The sequence below is a fragment of the Schistocerca piceifrons genome, chromosome 2 (assembly GCF_021461385.2).
Source record: "Schistocerca piceifrons isolate TAMUIC-IGC-003096 chromosome 2, iqSchPice1.1, whole genome shotgun sequence".
Classification (NCBI taxonomy): domain Eukaryota; kingdom Metazoa; phylum Arthropoda; class Insecta; order Orthoptera; family Acrididae; genus Schistocerca; species Schistocerca piceifrons.
In genome coordinates this window covers 1,025,403,087-1,025,430,103 of record NC_060139.1, presented here as the reverse complement: position 1 = coordinate 1,025,430,103, position 27,017 = coordinate 1,025,403,087, and the positions used below count along the sequence as shown (strand labels likewise).

General features: G+C 41.7%; 1 protein-coding gene across 1 annotated transcript in view; it reads left to right on the top strand.

Moving 5' to 3' along the window:
* The window catches only part of LOC124777614 (mitogen-activated protein kinase kinase kinase 7-like), a 157,388-nt gene that overhangs the window by 52,086 nt on the left and 78,285 nt on the right, over positions 1–27,017 (top strand). The window contains exons 5-8 of the mRNA XM_047253076.1: positions 1,140–1,326; positions 15,901–16,034; positions 17,748–17,828; positions 18,040–18,149. Coding sequence (XP_047109032.1) covers positions 1,140–1,326; positions 15,901–16,034; positions 17,748–17,828; positions 18,040–18,149 — 512 coding nt within the window. The remainder of the gene's footprint in view (positions 1–1,139; positions 1,327–15,900; positions 16,035–17,747; positions 17,829–18,039; positions 18,150–27,017) is intronic.

Genomic DNA, 27,017 nt, shown 5'->3' with positions numbered 1-27,017 from the left:
ACATTCTTTTGGAGGGGACATAATAACCAGCCACAATCAGGTGTCCAAGATCGTTGGTTTTGTGATTTTGGGGAGCATGTAGAAGGTGTTTAGGGGCAGGGGGTCATAGTGGTGAGGAGGGAAACGGATTCAGGGGGGAGGTTCTTGGGAAGGCCCTTGGGCTTGGGATTGGAAGTGGACTTCTGGGATGGGATCACTCTGGCAGAGTTTATAGGTGAAGGAATCAGATAATTGGTGGAGGCCTTCTGCCAGGTAGTCACTGCAATTCATAACCACAGTGATGGAACCTTTGACTGCAGGTAGGATTATTAGGTCAGGATTTCTTTTGAGGTTGTGTATGGCTGTTCCTTCTTCTGCTGAAAGGGTGGTGTTCGGAGGAAGGGACCAGGGGAAGAGTGGTGAGGCTAAGTTGGAAATAAGGAATTCCTGGAAGGTGACCAGTGAGTGGTTGGGTGGGAGGGGGGAGGATCATGATTGGATGGTGGTATGGACTGTGCGAGGCAGGGTTCAGTGTTGTAATTGGGTTGGTTTTGGTTGGAGGAATTGGTGGCAAAGAAGTGCTTCCATTGCAGAGATCGGGAGAAGGAGAGTAGGTCTTTGACAAGCCCAGCATGCTTAAATTTGGGTGTAAGGCTAAAGGTGAGGCCTTTGGATTGGAGTGAAACTTCTGTGAGCTGAGGGTTTTGGTGGAAATGTTAACAACTGTGTTTGGGGAATGTTTCAGCTCTGGATTTGATGGAGAGTTGGTAGGGAGCTTTAGGGGATGTGACAAGTTGAAAAGGTCAACTAGGCAGGGTTTAGGTGCTGTGAAGGGTAAACGATGAGGGACATTGTAGGTAGGATAGCGGTTGGGTAGTGGTGCCCTGAAGCAGCTGTAGGATGTTGACAGGGTAGATAACTTTTGGAGGTGGTGTCTAGAATGCTCCTCCAGGTGCTGGAGAGCAATTGTGCTTATCTGCAACTTAATGTGTCTTCTTTACAGTAAGTAACAGTCAATCTTTTCTTACATTGTTGATATTCCTAAGTGGAGTTTCCATTGTTTAATTTGTTTATTGATGATTTGTATTTTCAGATTAGTTTTTATTCCAAATATATCATGTGGTTTTTTTTCCTTTAGTAGTGCTATGGTTTCCTTTCAGGTTCAAGCTATACCGAAAAATGTGATGTCTTTAGTTGGGGAATTATTCTGTGGGAAGTTTTGAGCAGGCGAAAGCCTTTTGATGACATTGGTGGCTCAGCTTACAGAATTATGTGGGCTGTGCATACTGGTGAACGACCACCTCTGATAGAAGGATGCCCACGACCCATTGAATCTCTTATGACCAGGTATTTTCTTTAAATTTTTTCAAATTACTATGGTTTGTTTTTGTTGTTAATACAGTGTAATAATACTGTACTTTCAGCTCATTCCATACCAAGTGGTCTAGGAAGGAAAAAAAAAATAGTTGGTTGCTCAACTGTCTCAGAAAAAATTGATATTTGCTGGGTGAATTCCCAAATGTTTAGTGGGCTCAAAAACTTTTTTTTTTAATTTATTGTTTATCATCTAGGAACAGTAGTCATTTTTGTTTCAGGCTGTGAGCAGTTTTTTGCATTTATGAGCATCTGCTGTTTTTAGAATTATTCAGTAAGGATTGCCCCAGACCTTTCAGATAAGAATTTTAGTTCAGCACACAACGGACTACAAATTAAAACCATGATCACCTGGCTGAATGTATTCGCTAATATATTTTTAATGGCTCAAAGTTATTGGTCACAAATTAAAAAACTCAAATTTTTAAACAGTATTTTTCCAAAGGAGAAGTAATTTCTCAGCCTTAATATTTTTGTGCTATTACACTACACAATGTAGTTGCTTATAGAGTATCAATGGTAAGAAGCTGACACTTCAATATACTATTTTTTAAAACGGATTTTTAAAATTTTTTCATTCTTTGGCTTCAATATCTTTGTTGGGAGACCAGATAAAAATCTGAAAATTATACACTTAATACACCTTAATGATATCAAACTTCACTATAAATTTCAGCTTTGTCAAGTCATGGAAAAAAATTACAAATATGAGCAAAAAATACATATCTTAATGTAATAAAGTAATATCTGGAGTAATGTAATAAAGTATATCAATGATTAATTTAAACACAAAAAACACATGAAATTAAGGTGACGTATGATTATTTGTGGAAACAGTTCTCTGCAGAAAGTTTCAGCAGGCTAGCAGACAGCAGCTGCAAGTCCACACAGGCTCACAGACAAGCCTATACATGTCGGTGTGTTGTCTTGCCCATTCCACCACCACCTGTTCGCTCACACTCAGTTAACAACGATGTCTTGAAGTGTGCAGTTTAACAATGGAGTCTCAGTGTTATTTTGGTGTTCTTATTAATGAAGCTTGGCATAAAAATGAAAAATTGAGAAGATGGCAACTACTGTCAAAAATAATTTTTGAAGTTTGATTTCAAAAGAAAAGTTGTACTAAACCAGGTGGAGGTTCTAAAAATGCTCCGACTGATTATGCTGATATGCTCTACCCATTAGTCCAAAATTTGCATGTAATAAGAAACATGTCCTCCGAAAACTACTCAGATTCTTCTGCTCATACAATTGCAGTTTTTGGAAACACTTCCGATTTTGATAAAGTCTTTCACTTGAAAACTATGAATGGGGGTAATTTATGTCCATCTGCTGTGCAAGCATGCATGACGGACATCCGCTGTTTTTCACCCCCTGATGTAAGAACATTTATGTCTTTCTTTCCTTTGGCGTCAATCGTATAATTTGACGGCATGTCAAAATATATGGGAGCTTGGTCAGCATTTCCTATCTGACCAGGAAGGTATTGTTTTTCTGTGTGCAGCATAATTATGAAGCACTGAAATTCCACAAGTTTTTCTTCATAATTTTTCGGCGGCTTCTGTGCAAGTGAAGTTCGCCTCCGAAGTGAAAAACCGCAGCGCTTCATAAACAGATCAATCCAGCTGCGGCTAACCTTAAAATTTTCAATTTTTTGCTCTCTAGCAATTTCATGTGCCTTAATTCTTAAAATTTCGGTGTTCACAGGCAGGAATTTCTGACGCTGTTCCAATCACTTCTACTACATGATATCGGTCACACTTTGGCCCACTAAATGCTTTCCTGCTACTTGAACATTCAAATAATTTGTCTCTTTGCAGTCGCCATCACCTGATGTTGCTCTCATCAATCCTGTATCGCCGACCTGCAGCACAATTAGAGCTTTGTTCCTCAAAAGAAATAACTCCCCTCTTGAATTTGGCACTATAATGAAAGCGCTTCTTTATGGTTCACTAACACCAACAAGCACTTCACAAAATTCCACGAAGCAATAGGTGCTGCTATGTGAAATTTTAATGAGCCGCAGTGTATCGACTCGTGCAACTCCTAAAGCCTTGTGCATTGTTGGTATTTCTGTGTAAAGAAATTTACTTTTGTTGCTACGAATATTTGAAAGGCTGCTACATTCAAAGATGAACAATACGGAATTTCTGTTTACTTCGTTGGATAATGTATGAAAATGCAGTGGTTGAAACTTGGGGCAGAGGAGAAAAGCTCGTCTTCTACCTTTCTTTTTAGTTATTTACTGACGCAGAGGTTTTGGCGCCAGTATTTATCTTTGTGCCTGCAAAGGATGCCTGTGTAGCCCTGCATATATTCGATGGCAGAAGTTAGTTGTGGTGGCACCTACCAACATTTTTCAGAACTTCCGCTTACTTTGCACTTAATTCTAAGCCACAGGCGGTTTTTTGGATTACAAAAACCGGAAAAAAGTGCGGCTTAAATTCAAGTAAATGTGGTACTTCAGTCAGTGTGTTTAGAAGGCAATTGCCCTGTAGATTTTGGAGGCAGTTGATGAATCCCTATCCTCTGATTTCCTAATAATGACTACATTGGCTGTTTTCCAGGACACTTCTTTGTTGTAAGGTGTCATCTAGCATGTCTGTTAGAATGGAGTTGATCTGTGTGATAGTATTTTTAAGAGTTTCCGAAAGTATTCCAACTGCGAATTGCTTCATACTAGTTTTAAATCTAGCTATTGCTAGCACTACCTCTTCCTGGGCGAAAGGATGGTAATGCACCATTTTTGTTAAATTGCTCATTTGGTCATGTAAGTCCATATGGTGTTGTTGGTCATGTGTTTCTTCGTCATCAGGGAGGTGCTTGCTTAGCAGAAACTCGGCTGAGCATCTCCAGCCCTTCGTCATCATACTGTCTTCCTGTTGTAATGTTGACAAAACTGTTGCGATCTTAATTATTTTGTCTCCTCCATATGTTGTTCTGTAGTTGTGTTTTAACAAAGTTGCCCCAGTGGTTTTGTCCTGTTTTGTTTAGTTCTTTTTGTACTTTCTTTTCACATCATGGTATAGCTCAAGTCCGAATTCTTGTTCTTGTGCATCTTGGCTCTTTGATAGTATAGTATATAGACCATGGTAGTTTATGTTTCCGTGTGGCTTTCTCTCATGGAATGGCTGCTGACTACGCTGTTTGGAGTAAGTCTCTTAGAATATACATATTGTAATCTGTGCTACCTTGGATAATGTGTTGTTGAAAATCTTCTACTGTGTGTGTAATAATCAGCCAATTTGCCTTACCTAGAAGTAATCGGCAATGTTTCAAGGTTGTTTAGCGCGTGTGTGTGTGTGTGTGTGTGTGTGTGTGTGTGTGTGTGTGTGTGTATTTCACATTTTGCTATGTGTGCTAGAAAGTTTTTGTTTGCTAGTGATATGTTTATATTACTGATTCCTCCAGTGCTACCACAGTATGTTGGTGCTTGTCTTACCTCATTTAATACAAAAAGATTGTGCTCATTTATGTTGTCCTCTAGTGTCTGTTCTATTGATATACCAGAGCGTAAAGTGGGCAGACTTCAAGAAGAATATAATAATTCCAATCCCAAAGAAAGCAGGTGTTGACAGATGTGAAAATTACCGAACTATCAGTTTAATAAGTCACAGCTGCAAAATACTAACACGAATTCTTTACAGACGAATGGAAAAACTAGTAGAAGCCAACCTCGGGGAAGATCAGTTTGGATTCCGTAGAAACACTGGAACACGTGAGGCAATACTGACCTTACGACTTATCTTAGAAGAAAGATTAAGGAAAGGCAAACCTACGTTTCTAGCATTTGTAGACTTAGAGAAAGCTTTTGACAATGTTGACTGGAATACTCTCTTTCAAACTCTAAAGGTGGCAGGGGTAAAATACAGGGAGCGAAAGGCTATTTACAATTTGTACAGAAACCAGATGGCAGTTATAAGAGTCGAGGGACATGAAAGGGAAGCAGTGGTTGGGAAGGGAGTAAGACAGGGTTGTAGCCTCTCCCCGATGTTGTTCAATCTGTATATTGAGCAAGCAGTAAAGGAAACAAAAGAAAAATTCGGAGTAGGTATTAAAATTCATGGAGAAGAAATAAAAACTTTGAGGTTCGCCGATGACATTGTAATTCTGTCAGAGACAGCAAAGGACTTGGAAGAGCAGTTGAATGGAATGGACAGTGTCTTGAAAGGAGGATATAAGATGAACATCAACAAAAGCAAAACAAGGATAATGGAATGTAGTCTAATTAAGTCGGGTGATGCTGAGGGAATTAGATTAGGAAATGAGACACTTAAAGTATTAAAGGAGTTTTGCTATTTGGGGAGCAAAATAACTGATGATGGTCGAAGTAGAGAGGATATAAAATGTAGACTGGCAATGGCAAGGAAAGTGTTTCTGAAGAAGAGAAATTTGTTAACATCGAGTATAGATTTAAGTGTCAGGAAGTCCTTTCTGAAAGTATTTGTATGGAGTGTAGCCATGTATGGAAGTGAAACATGGACGATAAATAGTTTGGACAAGAAGAGAATAGAAGCTTTCGAAATGTGGTGCTACAGAAGAATGCTGAAGATTAGATGGGTAGATCACATAACTAATGAGGAAGTATTGAATAGGATTGGGGAGAAGAGAAGTTTGTGGCACAATTTGACCAGAATAAGGGATCGGTTGGTAGGACATTTTCTGAGGCATCAAGGGATCACCAATTTAGTATTGGAGTGCAGCGTGGAGGGTAAAAATCGTAGAGGGAGACCAAGAGATGAATACACTAAGCAGGTTCAGAAGGATGTAGGTTGCAGTAGGTACTGGGAGATGAAAAATTTTGCACAGGATAGAGTAGCATGGAGAGCTGCATCAAACCAGTCCCAGGACTGAAGACCACAACAACAACAACAAAAGTGGGCATTAATGATTGTGAGTATAAATAGTCTTCTACCTCTGGAAAATTGTGCAACTTCTCTGATTAGGTCTGCAAAAAGTTAAATGTCATACGAATACTGTGCGTACAATGAAATGATTATCCATGTGTCTGTCTTTGGCCTCTCTCCTGATAGGCGTGCTTGATACAGCACCTACTATCAATCTTCTCGTAACATCCTTGCTGATCGGTGTGCTGGAAAAGCTACGCAAACACATTCCCCTCCCCACCCATCCACCCACAAAAATACAGCACCATTTTTGTGTAGGGAGGATGCACATGATAGTGGGGAGGGAGGCAGGACACTGGACATTGAGATGAGCCGGGAGCCATGACTGTAGAGGATGACGTACTCACGACCGTCCCTGCCATTTGGCTTGTGAGGCAACAGGAACACCCTCCAGAAAACTGCTGCCAGGACATATGTCCAGGCCTGAGGGAGTGTCCTAGGGCAATGACGGCGATGTCGGGGGTGAGAGCACATCGTTCCTCCACTCCTCCTGGGGTGCCCTAGTGCCACCAGCGGGTGGCTGTGAAGGTCGCGCTGTTGTGTGAGGCTGTGAATGTGCAGGAAGAAAAGCAGCAGAATCACAGGGCAAATGACATGCAATCAAGCACATAAAAGGGCCAATGTGTTCCTGAATCATGCCTTTTTCCAGTTCCCATGGTTGCCATAAACCCTGAAAAGAACGAGATTCCTCGGTGCAAAACAAAACTTGCGGACTATTGGCAGTGCGAGATGCTGCGGTGGATGTAGCAAGTGTAGCAGCATCTGATGGTGGTGGCCACACAGAAGCTCAGCTGGTGATGGTCCGTTTCATAGGTGGGAGCAATAGGAGGCAAAAAAGAGCTGCAGTGCCTGTTCCCGTGTGTGGGTGGTGCAAAGCTTGGCTACATGTTGTTTGAAAGTGCGTACAAAGCATTCTGCTTCTCCGTTGGACTGGTAGTGAAACAGAGCACTTGTTACATTTTGTTCACAATACTGCTCACTTTCGGACAGCAGTTTGTTATAGATGACTGCATTGACTGAGTAAAGTCTGAGGTTACTATTAATTTTGGACGCGAGGTCTTTAATATACAACATGAATCGCAAGAGTCCTGATGCATTTCTCTGGGACACTCTCCACATTTACATCTGTCAATGACTCCCCCACCCAAGATAACATATTGTGTCCTCCGTACCAAGAAATCCACAATTCAGTCACAAATTTCATTTGATACCCCATACGATTGCACTTTTCATAATAAGTATAGATGTGGTTACTAAGTCAAATGCTTTTCAGAAATCAAGAAATGGTGCATTTATTTGACTACCTGACACATTGCTTTCAGTATGTCATGTGAGAAAAGTGCAAGGCTTTCATATGATTGATGTTTTCGGCATCGATTCTGATTGTCTTGGAGGAGCAATGTTTTCGAAATCCATTCTGGTAGGCTTTCCTTATCTGTACAAACAGTTTAGGAGACAATCTGAGCAGCAGATGTTGCTGTCATTTATCAACTAGTTATGTCATCAGAAGGTCAAAACAAATTGCAAAACAATTTAGAAAAGATACCTGTATGGTTCAAAAATTTTCAGTCGATGCCAAATAATGAAAAGTGTGAGGTCATACACGTGAGAGCTAAAAGGAATCCATTAAATGTTGGTTACACAATAAATCAGTCAAAGCTAAAAGCCGTAAATTCAACCAAATACCTAGGACGTACAATTACAGACAACTTAAATTGGAAGGAACACACAAAAAATGTGTGGGGAAGGCTAAACAAAGACTGCATTTTATTGGAAGGAGACTAAGAAAATGTAACAGATCTATGAAAGAGACTGCTTACACTATGCTTGTCCATCCTCTCTTAGAATACTGTTGCACGGTGTGGGATCCTTACAAGACAGGATTGACGGAGTACATTGAAAAAGAAGGGCAGCATGTTTTATATCATCACGAAATAGAGGAGAGACTATCACTGAAATGATACAGCATTTGGGGTGGATATCATTAAAACAAAGGCATTTTTCGTCAGAGGATCTTTCCACAAAATTTAAGTCACCAACTTTCTCCTCCGAATGTGAAAATATTTTGTTTATGCCAACCTACATAGGGAGAAACGATCATCATAATAAAATAAGGGAAATCAGAGTTCGCGTGGAAAGATATAGGTGTTCGTTTTTCTGCAAGCTGCACACGATTGGAATAATAGAGAATTATTGTGAAGGTGTTTCAATGAACTATCTGCCAAGCACTTAAATGTGATTTGCAGAGTATTCATTTAGATGTAGATGTCAGATACTGGATGGTAGTTTGTGGATCGCTTCTGCTATCCTTCTTGGAGACAGGTGTGATCTGTACTGTCTTCTGTGGTGGTAGTAATGGGAACAGGTTGAGGTTCACAAGACTGCTGAAACTAAGACTGTATAGTTTCTAGAGGAAACTATATAGTTTATCGTCATTAAAGAATAATCTCTCATGAAGGCAGATGGCAGTTATCTCAGGTAAAGTTCGTCGGTTAAACTTGACATAACCTGTGATAAGCTGCACAGCTAAACTGAAGACGTGCAGGTTGCTTAAGTGTTTAAAAACCACCATCCTACTAATCAGAACGGTTCTTGAAATGACAAGTGAAAATGTTCCCATAAGTAGAAATGTTTTATGAGAGGCCAAAGAAACTTTCTCGGTACCTCAATAGTGAAGATTTCACCATATCAAACATTGGCAAGAAGATGTAAACTGTGTTAACATTTAATTGGAAAACATTTAAGTGGAAAGAGGCAGTGCACTTGTAAAGTATTGAAGATTGGAAGACGAATATTTTGCCATCGCTGATAACATGTATGAACCCAGATACAGAACTGGGGTCTGCTATAATTTACTTCCATCAAAAAGCCTAAGTATATTCTGTTCAGAGGGGAAAATATCACAGAGGCAAAAAAGCAAAGGAAGAATGATGGCCCTATTGTGTGTTAGTAGTAATGCCAGTGAAAAGATTTTGCCATTAATGATTGGAAAATTTTAAATTCTCACTTGGCTTCAAAACAGAAAAACATCTCTGTGCTTGTATCATTTTATTTGCAGTACCTGAATGACTGCTGAAATTTGTACAAAGAGTTTCAGAAGTTTAAATGTTGAGATGATTGCAGCAGCATCATTCTTTTTAATGTCATCTCTCTGGAACATCTGATTTTGTGTTTCTTCCTGCTAAATGTGCAAGTTACCTGCAGCTTCTAGACATGGGCATTATTCATCTTGTGAAAGGTAAATGCAGAGTGGCTGTTCTGCAGAGGCAAATTTCATTCTACAAAAGAAAGTCAGCCAGCCAGTAGTAGCCGACCGAGACAGATGCAGCAACAGGGAAGTAAACGTTTTTGTGTCATTTATGAGTTCCTAACCAGGAGCGAATTTTATTGTATCATCTGTGTGCTTTAATAGTTTAGTTTCTTGAGTTTCTGCGTGTAAATTTAACATCTAATAGCCACAGTTCTCACGTTTTCGTTTGTGTCAGAAAGTAAACCGATTCTGTGACATATTAAAAGTTCCTAATCAGGTGCAAATTATTTAGTTTCACTTTAGTGCTTCGGTAGCTAGGTTTTTGAATATCTGCGTATTACTAGATACAGTTCATGCGTTTTCGTCAGGGTCTACAGTAGAATTGCGCAGCACGTGCTGATAGTCCGTTTATCTGAATGTTTAGTTTTCCATGGTCTTCAGTATGGACAGGGACTGTAATTGTTGTGTGTGGATGCAAACCGAGTTGGTGACACTTTGCTCTCAGCTTCAGGCTGTGATGGCTTCGGTTACACAGCTTGAAGATGCAGTGGATGGGCACCACTGTTGTGAGCCAGTCGTGGAGATCCAATGGATGTCCAGCACGTCAGAGTCCTCCGATCGGTCCTCACTGGTGGCAAACCCAGTTACTGCTCGCATTGAGGCTGACCCCTCACTTGTGGTCGAGTGGGAGGTCGCCCCAGGGCGAAGCAGGCGGCAAAAGACTTCCCAGGCGGCCGCATGTAAGGCCTCTCCGCTTTGCCTGACAAACAGGTTCCAGGTGCTGTCTGTGGCTGACACTGTCGCTGAGCCGGATGCTGTCGCCTGTCCTGTTTCAGAGGAAACCGCTCAGCCTGCAAGATCCGGGCAATCACAGGGGGTGGGATTATTGGTAGTTCGGAACTCCAATGTTAGGCGCGTTATGGGGCCCCTTAGGGACTTGGCTGACAAGGAGGGTAAGAAAACCAATGTGCACTCCGTGTGCATTCCGAGTGGAGTCATTCAAGATGTGGAAAGGGTCCTTCCAGATGCCACGAAGAGCACAGGGTGCAGCCAACTGCAGGTGGTTGCTCACGTCGGTACCAATGATGTGTGTCACTTTGTATCAGAAGAGATTCTCTCTGGTTTCGAGCGGCTAACAGAAGTGGTAAAGGCTGCCAGTCTTGCTTGCAAGATGAAAGCAGAGCTGACCATTTGCGGCATAGTCGACAGGACCAATTGCGAACCTGTGGTACAGAGCAGAGTGGAGGGCTCAGACAGTTCTGCGACTGTAGGCTGCAGATTCCTCGACTTGTGCCAAAGGGTGGTTGGGTTTCGGGTTCTGCTGAATAGGTCAGGTTATCACCATACGCAGGAGGCAGCTACACGAGTAGCAGGGGCTGTGTGGCATAGACTGGGCAGTTTTTTAGGTTAGAGGGTCTCGAGAAAACACAAGAAGGGCTTCAGTCACAAAGGGTGCAGGCTGAACACAGGAAGAACGTAGATAGAGGAACCATTGGTATAACAGTTGTAAATTGTCGTAGCTGTGTAGGGAAAGTACCAGAGCTCCAAGCGCTAATAGAAAGCACTGATGCACAAATCATTATAGGCACTGGAAGCTGGCTAAAGCCACATATAAGATCGGCCAAAATTTTTGCGAAGAACCTAACGGTGTTCTGAAAAGATAGGCTAAACACGGTTGGTGGTGGCGTGTTTGTTGCTGTCAGTAGTAGTTCAGCTTGTTGTTAGTTAGTATGGGCAGAGGTCATTGATGGCAACTGGAATAAAATAATAACTGGATCCTTTTACCGACCTCCCAGATCAGATGATGCAGTTGCTGAAAGGTTCAAAGAAAACTTGAGTTTGATTTCAAACACATACCTCACTTATACAATAATAGTTCATGGTGACTTTAATTTACCCTTGATATGTTGGCGAAAATACATGTTTAATTCCGGAGGTACACATAAAATATCATCCAAAATTGTGCTAAATGCATTCTCTGAAAATTATTTCGAGTAGTTAGTTCATGAGCCCACACGAATAGTAAACGGTTGTGAAAACACACTAGACTGCTTAGCAACAAATAATCCTGAGTTAATAACCAGCATCAAAACCGATATAGGGATTAATGAACACAGGGTTGTCGTAGCGAGATTGAATATTGTAATCCCCAAAGCCTCAAAAAATAAGCGAAAAATATACCTATTCAATAAAGCAGATAAAAATTCACTCACCTTCTTGAGAGACAATCTCCACTCATTCCAAATTAATAGTATAAGTGTAGACCAGATGTGGCTTAAATTAGAGGAAATAGTATCGGCAGCAATTGAGAGATTTATACCAAATAAACTGACAAACGATGGAGCTGATCCTCCTTGGTACACACAACGGGTTAGAGCACTGTTGCAGAAACAACGAAACAAACATGCCAAATTCAAACAGACGCAAAATCCCCAAGATTGGCGTTCTTTTCAGAAGCTCGAAATTTAGCACGGAGTTCAGTGCGAGAAGTCTATAACAGTTTTTAAAACGAAACTTTGTCTCGAAATCTGGCAGAAAATCCAGGGAGATTCTGGTCGTATGTGAAGTATGTTAGTGGCAAGAAACATTCAATGCCTTCTCTGCGCAATAACAATGGAGATACTATCGAAGACAGTGCTGCCAAAGCAGAGTTACTAAACACAGCCTTCCGAAATACCTTCATGAAAGAAGGCGAAGTAAATATTCCAAAATTCGAATCGAGAACAGCTGCCAATACGAGTAACGTAGAAGTAAATATCCTCGGAGTAGTGAAGCAGCTCAAATCACTTAATAAAAGCAAGTCTTCTGGTCCAGACTGTATACCAGTTAGGTTCCTTTTGGAGTATGCTGATGCATTAGCTCCATACTTAACAATCATATACAACCATTCGCGCGATGAAAGATCCGTACCCAAAGACTGGAAAGTTGCACAGGTCACACCAATATTCATGAAAGGTAGTAGGAGTAATCCACTAAATTACAGGCCCATATTGCTAACATCGATATGCAGCAGGATTTTAGAACATACATTGTGTTCGAACATTATGAATTACCTCAAAGAAAACGATCTTCTGACACACAGTCAACATGGGTATAGAAAACTTCGTTCCGGTGAAACACAACTAGCTCCTTATTCACATGAAGTGCTGAGTGCTATTGACAAGGGATTTCAGATCAATTCTGTATTCTTGGAGCCGGCCGGAGTGGCCGTGCAGTTCTAGGCGCTACAGTCTGGAACCAAGCGACCGCTATGGTCACAGGTTCGAATCCTGCTTCGGGCATGGATGTGTGTGATGTCCTTAGGTTTAATTAGTTCTAAGTTCTAGGCGACTGATGACCTCAGAAGTTAAGTCGCATAGTGCTCAGAGCCATTTTGTATTCTTGGATTTCCGGAAAGCTTTTGGCACTGTACCACACAAGTGGCTCGTAGTGAAATTGCGTTCTTATGGAATATCGCCTCAGTTATGTGACTGGATTTGCGATTTCCTGTCAGAGAGGTCACAGTTCATAGTAATTCATGGAAAGTCATCAAGTAAAACAGAAGTGATTTCAGGCATTCCGCAAGGTAGTGTTATAGACCCTTTGCTGTTCCTTATCTATATAAACGATTTGGGAGACAATCTGAGCAGCTGTCTTCGGTTGTTTGCAGATGACGCTATCATTTATCGACTAATAAAGTCATCAGAAGATTAAAACAAACTGCAGAACAATTTAGAAAAAATATCTGAATGGTGCGAAAAGTGGCAGTTGACCCTAAATAACGAAAAGTGTGAGGTCATCCACATGAGTGCTAAAAGGAACTCGTTCAACTTCGGTTACACGAGAAATCAGTCTAATGTAAAAGCCGTAAATTCAACTAAATACCTAGTTATTACAATTACAAACAACTTAAATTGGAAAGAACACGTAGAAAATGTTGTGGGGGAGGCTAACCGAAGGCTGCGTTTTATTGGCAGGACACTTAGGAAATGTATCAGACCTACTAAGAAGACTACCTACACTACGCTTGTCTGTCCTCTTTTAGAATACTGCTGCGCGGTGTGGGATCCTTACCAGATAGGACTGACAGAATACATCGAAAAAGTTCAAAGAAAGGCAGCATGTTTTGTATTATCCCGAAATATGGGAGAGAGTGTCACAGAAATGATACAGGATTTGGGCTGTAAATCATTAAAAGAAAAGCATTTTTCGTTGCAACGGAATCTTCTCACGAAATTCCAATCACCAACTTTCTCCTCCAAATGCGAAAATATTTTGTTGACACCGACCTACATAGGGTGGAACGATCACCACGATAAAATAAGGGAAATCAGAGCTCGTACGGAAAGATATAGGTGTTCATTCTTTCCGTGTGCTATACGAGATTGGAATAATGGAGAATTGTGAAGGTGGTTCGATGAACCCTCTGCCAGGCACTTAAATGTGATTTGCAGAGTATCGATGTAGATGTAATGAGAATAATTGTTTTACAGTCTATGCATATGTTTATTGCTGCTTGGAATATGTTGATTTACTTGAATGCTGTCACAGATATTCCAGCTAGTGTGATATATCAGGACTTTGTTGTAATGATGAAATAATGGTTTGCATATCAGGTAGATATAAGTGATTGTGTGTGCACTTTTAAAGAACTAAATGTGGGCTGGATGAAGATAGGGGATAGCGGAGATCAGGATTATGGCGATGATGATGATGATGATGATGATGATCACAATTATTATTATTATTATTCAGCTGCATGAAATTTTGCTGTAACTAGTTTTCCTCATTCAGTGTTGTTAAGTTGGTAGTCAGTAACAACCAGCTAGAGTGAGAACTCTGTCAGTTTGTAAGCATGCTCTGCTGGCAAGAAAAAGTAATAAATAAAGAATAATATTTAAATATTTTTTCCTTTTCATGTAATCGTATTTATCTAAGACACTAGTTGAATATAAACAGATTCTTCTTCATTCTGGATGCTGCCTTTAAATCAAGACATCAGTTGATGATATCTACACATGATGAAATAAATGCCTACTGAGTTAATAACAATTGTGTGGCACTAATATTTGTACTAGGATTTTCTAGGCCAATTCATGTTTGTCTGTGATTTTGTACCTCAAAATTCTGATTAGGGCCACTTTGTTAGTATTTTGGAGCTAAACTGAATTTAAGGACAAAAACATTTTGGTCCCCAGATATTCATTAAAAAGAAGTTCTTCTATGAGTGTGTGTGTGCGTGTGTGTGTGTGTGTGTGTGTGTGTGTGTGTGTGTGTGTGTAGATTAGTACCACTCATTATCTGTTCTTAGGATACTTTACAAAATAGCCTGCAGTGACAGCCTGTTAATGTATAACTTGTGTCATTCCATGTCTCTGAAGTGTCTCCTTCATGATGGGATTTTCAGAACTCAATGTACGAATGAATGAAATTGCAGTAATTTGGTCCCAAAAGATTGACAATGAATAATTTTTCTTCTGTGGTGACCTGATTTGTTGCAGTGAGTAGGCTCAATAGAGGCATATTGAGGTAGGAAACAACAGATATTGTTTATCATTCATGCCAACGGTCTTTCATTCTTTTCTGTGTGTGCATTTGGTTTTTCTTCAATACTTTCCAGTACACATCTATCTTGACCACATGTGATTATTTCTTGTGCCTGAACTGAAAATTAAGTACAGGGTGAACACGTTGTGGACTGTGTGTGTTTAAAATTACATAGAATATAAATAAGGTGGCAGTGCTAGAAACTGAGCTCAATGAATAAGAAAATCTTACAGTACTACTGGGGACAGGAAATATGTCTGCATGACAAGAAAGTTTTAAAATTTTTCTAGAGGCAGGAGACGATTTTAATTTAGTGTTGCTTTAAAGTGTGTGTGTAAAGATGTGAAAATGAACTTTGGATTCTTTTGAGGTGCAGTGTGCACTTAATTCATCATAATTCCAACAGCAACAAATAGATTTGAAGAATCCTAGCACCTTAAAAATCAATGTAAAAGTGATACCTGAAGCCATATTTCTAAATGGGACATTTTATTTTTCTTTATTTTATTCTCCTTCCTTCACTTCCTCTTTCTCATCCTCAACATTAATCTTTTTGCATCTTGTTTTTGTTAATCTACAGTCACTCTCCTTGCATGACCTGAATCACAACAGTTTTAGTTTGTTGTAAATTTTCTTGGCCCTCTCAGAACAAAGTTTACTTTCACCGTTGTTAATGTTGTTTGAGAGACATAATATTTTCAGTTGCTATATCCTTTGTCTCAACTGTTAAACTGGTATAGGTCTTCCCTTATTTTTGCATTGCTGAAAAATGACATGTCAAACAGAGAATGTTTCTGTTTCTTTGAAGAGGCCCAGGAAGTAATTGTAGATTATCTCTAACAGTTCTTGTTTTTAATCTTGTAGGTGTTGGGACAAAAATCCAGCAAACAGACCATCAATGGATGAAGTTGTTCATATAATGAATGCACTTTTTCCATTCTTTACTGGGTATGATGAACCTGTACAATATTCTTCTGGAGATGAAGAGTCTTCTCAAGGTATGTGCTGGCAAATGCTCAGTCAAGTACTTGAATGTGTGATTATTCTGCCATATAGAAGTATACTATTGCTGGAACAACCTTAAGAGTTTGTGTGGGATAAAACTATGGGTCACTTGCAATTGAACCAAGTTATTGTTCACATCTAATTATTAGAAAATCTACAAGGCAGTTCTTGTCTTTGAAGTTAACCTCATGATTTTAATTGTTAAATATTGTCTTTATTTAAATACAAAGCATATTTGAAAAGCAAGGGTTGTTTGCTTATATATATGATTGTTGACAGCTCAGAGCAAGTTTACAGTAAGTAGTGCTATCAATTGACTGTTTATGAAACTGCAGAAGTAATATGACTGTTAAAAAAGGCTTTGGAAATCATTGCTCCTGTAAGTCGCGAAGTGTGTGCTGTAATTCAAAATTTGCGTGCTAAAAGATGTACAGTTGCTGAAATTCATTAGGAGTTAATGTACACCACGTATATCATTTTGAGATGATCCTTGGATTAAATAAATTAGGGGATAAGATTCAAAATTTCTGTTGGTAATTTTTCATCCACTTAAGTACAACCCCAACCCTATGCCCAGTGACACTTTGACACTTCAAACGGTGGCTTGGAGGACAACAGTTTGAAGGTGATGAGGATGAATGCAGAAGGGTTTAAGAAACTAGTGCAGTGTTTCAAAAAATGCTTAGAAGGGAATAATGATTATGTAGAAAAGTAAGATAGGTGTTCAATAAACTAAATCAACCATAAAAAGATTTTCTAATGAAAGTAATTTTCATTTATTGGCTCTTACTTTTCAAATAATCTAGATGTTATCACTGTAAGCTGTATTATGTGTGATACATACAAGAATTTTTAATACTTTCACGTTCAAAAGAGAGGTACTACTGAACACACGAAACACAGTCATATTTTATTTAGGGTTTTGCAAGTGAGCTTTGTTTTATGTAACTAACTCTAGTTAATTGTTCAATGGAACTTAGGAGTTTTTATACTACACTCATCTATGATAACATTTAAGTTCCTGGCGAGTGACTGCTGTGTGAGTCTAACAAAATATCACTAGAAATCAACAAGTCTTTGCGGACATTATCTCTATCAAGTGGTTAAATGTCCATAAGCCCAGTGAGCATGGAACTATTCCAGTATTACCAGTCAGGGTTTCACTGAGATGATGGTGCTAATGTCACCAGAAGCAAGTGACTTTTTTATGTCTTTTCCACAAATGATTCAGATCCTCATAGCACAATACAAAGAACAAACAGGTGCAGCACTTGCAATGTAGTATGGCTGATAGACAGCAGTATGGCTGATAGACAGCAGTGATATTATCACAGCAACTAAAATACTTTATTTAATTGTCTCATTTTGAGACCACGCATATATGTCCTTGTGAATAATCATCAGTGACGAATAGGAATTTACATCATATAAATTAATAGTTTGACTTTTATTACTATTATCAGTATTTGTGTTCATTGATATTACAAGATTTAGTGTTGTATGGATGACGTGTAACATCAAACTGATGTAGAGTACAAGGATTACTGCCTCATATTACAGAAACCATTTGGTGTTGTAATTTGAGCACACATTTTTTAAGTATCTCATCCCCATAAATTTTTGGAAGAAATTGACTGGAAATAAATGCTAAATAGTTGTATATCAAATTTATCACATATACTGATACATTCACTTTTATTTTTTAGGTAGTGCTCTGCCAGAAGAATATGACTCAGATGATGAAGACACACAAGCTGAAATGGGAACAACTTTGACAGATCGTTCAAGTGAGTTTTGTTACCTCATTCCAAGAAGTTATGTCTTTTGTTGAAGTATGTAAGGTTCATTTTTAAAATAGCATTGAGGGGTAACTGATGATATATTAGCTTTTCAGTGTTTAAAGATGTAGATAATTTTTTTCTTGCTTATGCCTCTTTCATTCAGTTCATTTACTCCTGGTGGTCAGTAAAAACTCAGACTATATTCCTTATTTTTCAGAGACCCAAGTCTCTTCAACATCAACAATGAATGGTTCTATTATGACACAAGGAAAAACAGAACTGGTGGCAGAGAGTCTGAAGAAACCTCTACAAATTGAAGTTGATCCTGTAAGTAAAAGTTTGTTGAAAATACACCAGCTGCTGAAGCAAGAACAACTGCGTGTGCGCGCGCCCACACACACACACACACACACAGAAATTCATCAGAATAAAGATGAGCAGCAATTTTTTTTAAAAAAAGCAATAATGGGCACAAGGGCTCAAGGGACGGCATTTATTGGATAAGGAGAAGTAGTAGATAACATTAAGAAGTAATAATGTACTAAGAACTGAGATTCATTTAAAATAGTCTATTGTGAGGCATCAGTTTTCATAACCATAGTACTGACGTATCATCCAGCTTCAATCAGTGCACCACCAATGTGTCAGCTTATGACAGTTACTACATCTACATCTACAGATACACTCCACAAACCACCATACAATACGTAGTGGAGGCTACCATGTACCACTACTGGTCATACCCGCCCCTGTTCCACTCGCAAACAGAGCAAGGTAAAAACGACTCTCTATGTGCCTCCGTATGAGCCCTAATTTCTCATATCTTATCTTCTTGGTCGTTTAGTGCAATGTATGTTGGCAGCAATAGAATTGTCCAGCAGTCAGCTTCAAATTCCGGTTCTCTAAATTTTCTCAATATTGTTCCTCGAAGAGAATGTCGCCTTCCCTCCAGGGATTCCCATTTGAGTTCCCAAAGCATCTCTGTAATGCTTACATGTAACCTACTGGTAACAAATCTAACAGCCCAGCTCTGAATTGCTTTGATGTTTTCCTTCAATCCAATGTGGTACGGATCCCAAACTCGCGAGCAGTACTCAAGAATAGGTCACTCCAGCATCCTATATGCGGTCTCCTTTATATGTGAACCATACTTTCCAAGAGTTGACCATTTGCCTTCTCTACTGCAGTTCTCACACGCTTGTTCCATTTCATATCACTTTTCAGTGTTGTGCCCTGATATGTAGAAAACTTGATTGTGTCAGGCAGGACATTGCTTATAATGTATGTGAACACTACAGGTTTGGTCTTCATATGCATCTGCATTAACTTACATTTTTCCACATTTAGAGTTAGCTGCCATTTATCACACCAATTATTAATTTTACCTAAGTCATCTTGTATCTTCCTACAGTCAGTCAACTTTGGCACCTTACCATACGCAACAGCATCATCAGTAAACAACTGCAGATTGCTGCCCACCCTGTCAACCAAGTCATTTATGTATATAGAGAACAACAACAGTCCTGTCACACTTCCCTGGGGCACTCCTGATGATACCCTTGTCTCTGATGAACACTCGCAGTTGGGAATAACATACTGGATTCTATTACTTAAGTAGTCTTTGAGCCACTCGCATATCTATGAACTTATTCCATATGCTCATACATTCATTAATACTCTGCAATGGGGCACCGTGTCAAATGCTTTCCGGAAATCTAGAACTATGGAATCAGCCTGTTGCCGTTCATCCTTAGCTCGCTGTGTATTATGCGAGAAAAGGGCAAGCTGAGTTTCACACAAGTAATGCTTTCGAAAACCGTGCTGATTCTGCTCCTGCGGGTCCGGGGGTAAGAATAAGCCCGAGGTATTCTTGCCTGATGTAAGAGGTGACTAAAAGGAGTTTCAGAGTGTCGCTTTCTCCGTCGACAATTGACTTCTTTGAACCTGATATCCAGCATGGTAGCCAGTCTGTTGTGGTGGGGCCGCCATGTACCCTGTTGGTTGTAGCCCCTTGACCACACACGGCTTGCTGTGCTGATGCCTGCGCTGTTAACTCCCCACGTATAGCAAGGGGTAGATGACCATCCCCCTGGGGCATTGGGACTCCTGGCAATGGCCATCCTGTCAGGTGATCTTTGCTGTGGCTGGTTGGCGCCCGTGGGGAGGGCCCCTGGTTGGAATGGGTGGCATCAGTGCAGATGACACGCCATTAAGCATAGTACGTCATCTCTTGCTGGTGGTGCGCCACCAGCTGTCTCTAAGCGGGCAAAGTCTTAACTACAATGCTAAGAAATATAAGAAATATGACCCCAAGTCGTTCCCCTCCCTGGCCACACCATGGGAGGAACGCCAGGCTAAGGATGGCAGTGAAGCTTATTCGCCCCGGTACCTCGTATGTATGAGAGTTGATGGGGAATCTTTCATGTCCATGAAGCCTCAGTTTTTTGTGGAGCATTTGGAGGACAAGTTTGGGGAGGTGGAGGGCTTGTCAAAAATGCGCTCTGGGTCAGTTTTGATAAAAACAGCATCCTCTGCCCAGTCACGGGCATTACTCACTTGTGGCAAGTTAGGGGATGTTTCTGTTACCATCATGCCTCATAAGAGCTTAAATATGGTCCAGGGTATTATATTTCACAGGAACCTTCTTTTGCAGCCTGACAATGAGCTGCACACCAATTTAGAGCAGCGAGGTGTACATTTCATCCAGCATGCCCACCAAGGTCCAAGGGATAATCAGGTTGCCACTGGTGCCTTCATCTTAGCCTTCGAGGGTAATACATTGCTCGAGAAGGTCAAGGTGATGGTCTAACGTTGTGATGCAAAGCCCTATATCCCTCCCCTGATGTGGTGCTTTAAGTGCTGGCAGTTCGGCCATATATCTTCCTGCTGTACTTCCAGTGTCACATGTCGAGATTGCGGATGCCCTTCACATGCCTATACACCATGTGCCCCACCTCCCATCTGTGTCAACGCAGAGAGCACCATTCGCCTTGCTCGCCAGACTGCTGGATTCTCCAGAAAAAAAGGAAAATCATGGAGTACAAAACCCTGGACCGACTGACCTACACTGAGACTAAGAGAAAATTTGAACACCTGCATCCTGTACGTATGACATCATCTTACGGCACTGCTACAACAGTTCTGGCTCCATCAGTTCTGCCAACCCCAGTCATCACTCAGAGCCGGAAAACTATACCTGCCCCCTTGATGGTGGAGGGGGGCCATTTCCCTCCCTGTTGCTCCCGCACCACCTTTGTTGGGAGGAACACCCCCCAAACCATCAGGGACATCCGTGTCTTTTTGGCTTCTCTCACTGGGAAGGGGTCCCTTGGGTCACTCCCCTCCCAGGTTTCTGTTAGTGGGAAAGATGACACCCACCAGTGGCTGAAGAGCTCAAAAGCAGCTGGTCATAGGACTTCATGCTCATCTTCAGTCCCGGAGACTGAGCCAGTGAAGTCCTCCCAGTCGGGGAAACCCAAGGAGCAGCGAGAGAAATCCAAAAAGAAGACCCCTAAGACCAAGGAAATTGCGATGGCACCCACACCTACGAGCTCTGTCTCTGAGGATGGGGTGGAGATTCTGGTGTCCGCTGAGGACCTAGGTCTCGCCAGACCCTCAGACACAATGGATATACTGCTCAGGGAATAAGTCTGTGGCAGCAGGTGGCTCTGAGGCGTAAACTGCCTCATTGAATGTTCCATGCTTTCCCAGCCTCACAATGACATCATCCTCCAGTACAATTGCGGCGGTTTTTTCCACCGCCTGGCTGAGCTACGGCAACTGTTAAGCTTTTACTCCTGCTATCTGCATTGCCCTCCTGGAAACCTGGTTCCCAGCAATGCGGACCCCTGCCCTCCGTATCTATAGGGGATACTACAAGAACCGTAGCGACTGTTATCGAGTGTCAGGTGGAGTTTGTGTTTACGTCCTAAACTCAATCTGTACCGACACTGTGCCCCTTCAACTCCTCTTGAAGCTGTGACTGTCAGAATAAGGACGACACAGGAAATAACTTTCTGCAATGTATATCTTCCTCCAGATGATGCAGTACCCCTGAATGTATTACCTGCACTGATTGATCAACTCCCTAAACCTTTCCTACTTCTGGGAGATTTTAACGCCCATAACCCCTTGTGGGGTGGCACCGTGCTTACTGGCCAAGGTAGAGATGTCGAAACTTTACTGTCTCTGTTCAACCTCTCCCTCTTAAATACTGAGGTCGCCATACATTTCACGGTGGCTCATGGTAGTTACTCGGCCATTGGTTTATCAATTTGCAGCCTCGGACTTCTCCCATCTATCCACTGGAGAGCATCTTCCCCATCTTCCTGTTGCTGCCCCGGCGTCAGGCCCTCGGACGCCCTCCCAGATGGGCTTTAAACAAGGCGGACTGGGAAACTTTCACCTCTGCTGTCACCGTTGAATCTCCCCCACGCGGTGACATTGATGTGATGGTTGAGCACATGACTACAACAATTGTTTCTGCGGCAGAAACCGCAATCCCTTGCTCTTTAGGGTGCCTCTGGTCACCGGAAGTCGCTGACGCAATTAAGGAGCGTCAGCGAGCTCTACAGCAGCATAAGTGGCACCCTTCCCTGGAGCACCTCATAGCCTTTCAATGGCTCCGTGCCCACGTTCGCCAACTTATCAAACAAGAGAAGCAGGAGTATTGGGAGAAATACATCTCGACCGTTGGGTGCCATACGTCATCTTCTCAAGTCTGGGCAAAGATCAAACGTCTTTTCGGGTACCAGACTCCAGCAGGTGTTCCCAGTGTTACCATAAATGGCATGTTATCTACCAACGCAAATGCGATTGCCAAGCACTTAGCTGAGCACTTTGCTCGAGCCTCTGTGTCGGAGAATTAACCCCCAGCCTTTCGCACTCTCAAATGGTGGCTGGAAGGAAAAGTCCTCTGATTCACTACACGCCAAAGTGAATCCTATAACGCCCCATTTGCAGAGTGGGAGCTCCTCAGTACCTTTGCACATTGCCCTGACACAGTTCCTGGGCCTGATCAGATCCACAGCCAGATGATTAAACATCTCTCATCTGACTACAAGCGACATATCCTCATGATCTTCAACCGGATCTGGTGTGACGGCGACTTCCCGTCACAATGGCAGGAGATCACCATCATTCCGGTGCTCAAACCCGGTAAAAACCCACTTGATGTGGATAGCTATTGGCCCATCAGCCTCACCAACATTGTTTGTAAACTGCTGGAACCTATGGTGTGTCGGCGGTTGGGTTGGGTCCTGGAGTCACGTGGCCTACTGGCTCCATGTTAGGGCAGCTTGCGCCAGGGTTGCTCTACCACTGATAATCTTGTGTCCATTGAGTCTGCCATCCGAACAGCCTATTCCAGATGCCAACACCTGGTTGCTGTCTTTCTTGACTTACGTAAAGCATACAGCACAACCTGGCGACATCATATCCTTGCCACATTATATGAGTGGGGTCTCCGGGTTCCGCTCCCAATTTTATCCAGAACTTCCTGTCACTCTGTACTTCCCGTGTCCAAGTTGGTGCCTCCCATAGTCCCATCCATGTCCAGGAGAATGGAGTCCCACAGGGCTATGCATTAAATGTCTCTATTTTTAGTGGCAATTAACGGTGTAGCAGCAGCTGTCAGGCCCTCCGTCTCACCTTCTCTGTATGCAGACGACTTCTGCATTTTGTACTGGTGCTCCAGTACTGATGTTGCTGAATGTCGCCTACTGGGAGCCATTCACAAGGCGCAGTCATGGGCTCTAGCCCATGGCTTCCAGTTTTCCACCATGAAGACGTGTTTCATGCATTTCTGTCGGCATTGTGTACCATTCATCCGGAACCAGCTCTTTACCGTAATGACGATACATTCACTGTAATGGGGACACATTGATTCTTAAGTCTGGTTTTCGATGCTCATTTGACTTGGCTTCGTCAGCTTAAACGGAAGTGTTGGCAGCACCTCAATACCCTCCGTTTCCTGAGCATCACCAACTGGGGTGCAGATTGCTCCACACTGCTGCAGCTCTACAGAGCTTTTGTTCAATCCCGCCTTGACTATGGGAGTGAGATTTATGGTTCGGCAGCACCCTCAGCATTGCGTTTGCTTGACCCATTGCACCATTGTGGAGTTCGACTAGCGACAGGAACTTTTAGGACGAGTCCGGTGACAAGCGTACTGGTGGAGGCTGGAGTCCCTCCATTGAAGATCAGACATGCACAACTGCTCGCCAGTTACATTGCACACATTCATAGCTCACCTGAACATCCTGATTACTGCCTTCTTTTCCCAACCACGGCAGTTCACCTCCCGCACAGGTGGCCCAGGCCAGGGCTAACGATTGCTGTTTGCTTGCGATTTCTTCTGTCTGAACTGGAGTTCTTCCCTTCACCACCTCTCCTCGAGGTCCATTCACATGCACCTCCGTGGTGTAGCTGTAGGCCGAAGCTTCGCCTGGAGCTTTCGCATGGCACTAAAGACTCCATTAACCCTGTGGCTCTTCACTGTCACTTCCTCTTGATTCTTGAAGTGTCCTGGGGCTCTGAAGTGGTTTACACCGACGGCTCGATGGCTGATGGTAATGTTGGCTTCGCCTTTGTCCACTGAGGCCATACTGAACAGCATTCCTTGCCCGATGGCTGAAGTGTATTCACTGCAGAGCTGGTGGCCATATCCGTTCATGCTCCAAGGAATCGTTTCTTCTGTGTACTGACTCCTTGAGCAGCCTACAAGCTATCGACCAGTGCTACCCTCACCATCCTTTGGTGGCATCCATGCAGGAGTCCATCTATGCTCTGGACCGGTCCCATTGTTCAGTGGTGTTTATGTGGACCACAGGACACATCAGCATCCCAGGCAGTCCAAACAGGCTACACAGAAACTGCTTCTGGAGATGGGCACATGTGAACCTGACCTGTGTTCTGACTTATGCTGCAGGGTTTTTCGACTTTGGGAGACGGAATGGCATAACAATTCGCACAGCAAACTTCGTGTCACTATGGAGACTACGAATGTGTGCAAGTCTTCCATGCAGGCCTCTCACAGGGAATCAGTTGTCCTCTGCCAGATTCGCACTTGCCACTCGTGGGCGACCCACAGTTACCTCTTGCGCCGTGAAGACTCGCCTCAGTGTCGATGCAGCGCCCGGTTGACAGTGTCCCATATTCTGGTGCACGTCCCACTTTGACTGCCCAGCTACGAAATCTTGGGTTACCGGACTCGTTGCCGCTCATTTTATCTGACAACGCCTCATTGAGTGATTTAGTTTTACATTTTATTTGTGAGGGTAGGTTTTATTATTTGATCTAAGTTTTAGCACATGTCCTTTGTCCCTCTGTGTCCTCCACCCTTTTAGGGTGGAGGTTTTAGTGTGTCACAGAGTGGCTGACTTTTCCTTTTGATTCTCATGGTCGGCCAGCCACTGTAATCTGCTTTCTTGTTTTACTGTCTTCTGTTTCTAGCATCTCTCTGTTGTTTTCTTGTCTTCTTTTGTTCCTTTTAGTGTTTATTGCCTTTCCTTTGTTCTTGTGGTTTTTCCTTTCTTTCTTTTTTGTGTTATATGTCTCGTCTGGTTTATTCTCACACTTGTTGCATTGTTTTATCAGGAACAAGGGACCAATGACCTCGTAGTTTGGTCCCTTCCCCCCCTCTTTTAAACCAACCAACCATGCTGATTCCTGGACGTAAGGTTCTCAGTGTCAAGAAAGTTTATTATATTCAAACTGAAAACATGGTCAAGGATTCTGCAGCAAACCAAAGTTATGGATATTGATCTGTAATTTTGCGGGCCCATTCTTTTGTCCTTATTATGTATAGGAGTCACTAATCCAGCCAGGTGGGCCATTACTTGCAGAATAATACTATAGTTACTGTCCTTTGTAGAATTGCAGACTAAAATAAACCATACGAGTGTTGAGTTCATGAACTGTTTTTTCTGCGGTCGTAATATAATTGTACAAGCTATCTTGAGAGGCTCTCCCCTTCATTTAAATTTCATTGGCCAAGACTAGTTCCACAGTTAACATGATTGTTGATTAAATCACTGTAAGTTAAATTTATGTTGCACCCTAATAACAGTAGTAATGGGATTTCATTTGATTTTCCTTAAGGGAGCCAACTGATTCATTGTGTACTCCCAAATTTGTTAAGCTTAGTTGTGGGATTTGTGGCTTTTAACTGGAAGTAAACACACAGTCCTTTCATTTCAATGTAAATTGTGACATGGCCATTGCAACAATACTTGCTGCAACTTATAACTACAGTGTATGTAGCACCCGGTCTTAAGTTGTCATGCCATTGCTGTGTCACTGGATGATCAGAATGTTGGTAAACAAATCTGTAAAGCAATTTTGTAGGGTAACCATTAAGAATTTGTCTGTATGTCATTCTGAATAACTTGTTCTCAGTGTAAACCAGGATATTTCTAGTTCTTCCTCAACTGTCGTTTCAAAATACCCATGTTGGCAGAACCATGTCCACCTTTCTTTGCAAGTATTATTTATTTGCAACATCATACTGATAAGTGGGCTCATAGTGCCAAATTCTTTGTAAATTTGAGTCACTTTGTAATCACTTAAATAAAATGTCACTTGCCCTCTCAACCCGTGAAATTTAATTTCGCTTCCTCTTTTCCTTGTAGATGCTTCCCCCTTTTTTTGACAGTGTAGGTACCAAAATGGTAAATGCAGAGTTCTCCATGGTAGCAGTGGCAGCAAATGTAGGCTTGTATTTTATTTTGAAGAGTATATCCTCCAAAACAGTACCATTTCTTGTGTGTGTAAACTGTCTGTGATTGAATAAACATTTTCACTGAAGCTCTTTCATGACTTAATTTTCCATCCACTGGTGAATATGCAGTGAGTTATATGTATATAAGAGGGAAACATTCCACGTGGGAAAAATATATCTAAAAACAAAGATTCTGTAACTTACCAAACGAAAGCGTTGGTACGTTGATAGGGACAATAACAAGCTTTCGCAACCCATGGTTGCTTCATCAGGAAAGAGGGAAGGAGAGGGAAAGACGAAAGGATGTGGGTTTTAAGGGAGAGGGTAAGGAGTCATTCCAATCCAGATAAGGAGAACTGAAGATTTCAGATGTCCTGTGAAATAGTTGCAAATTTTAGTATATGACTTAATTTTTTAAGCAATAGATTGCAGATATTTGCTGAACAAGGTACAAACAAAAGCAATATGAGCCATAA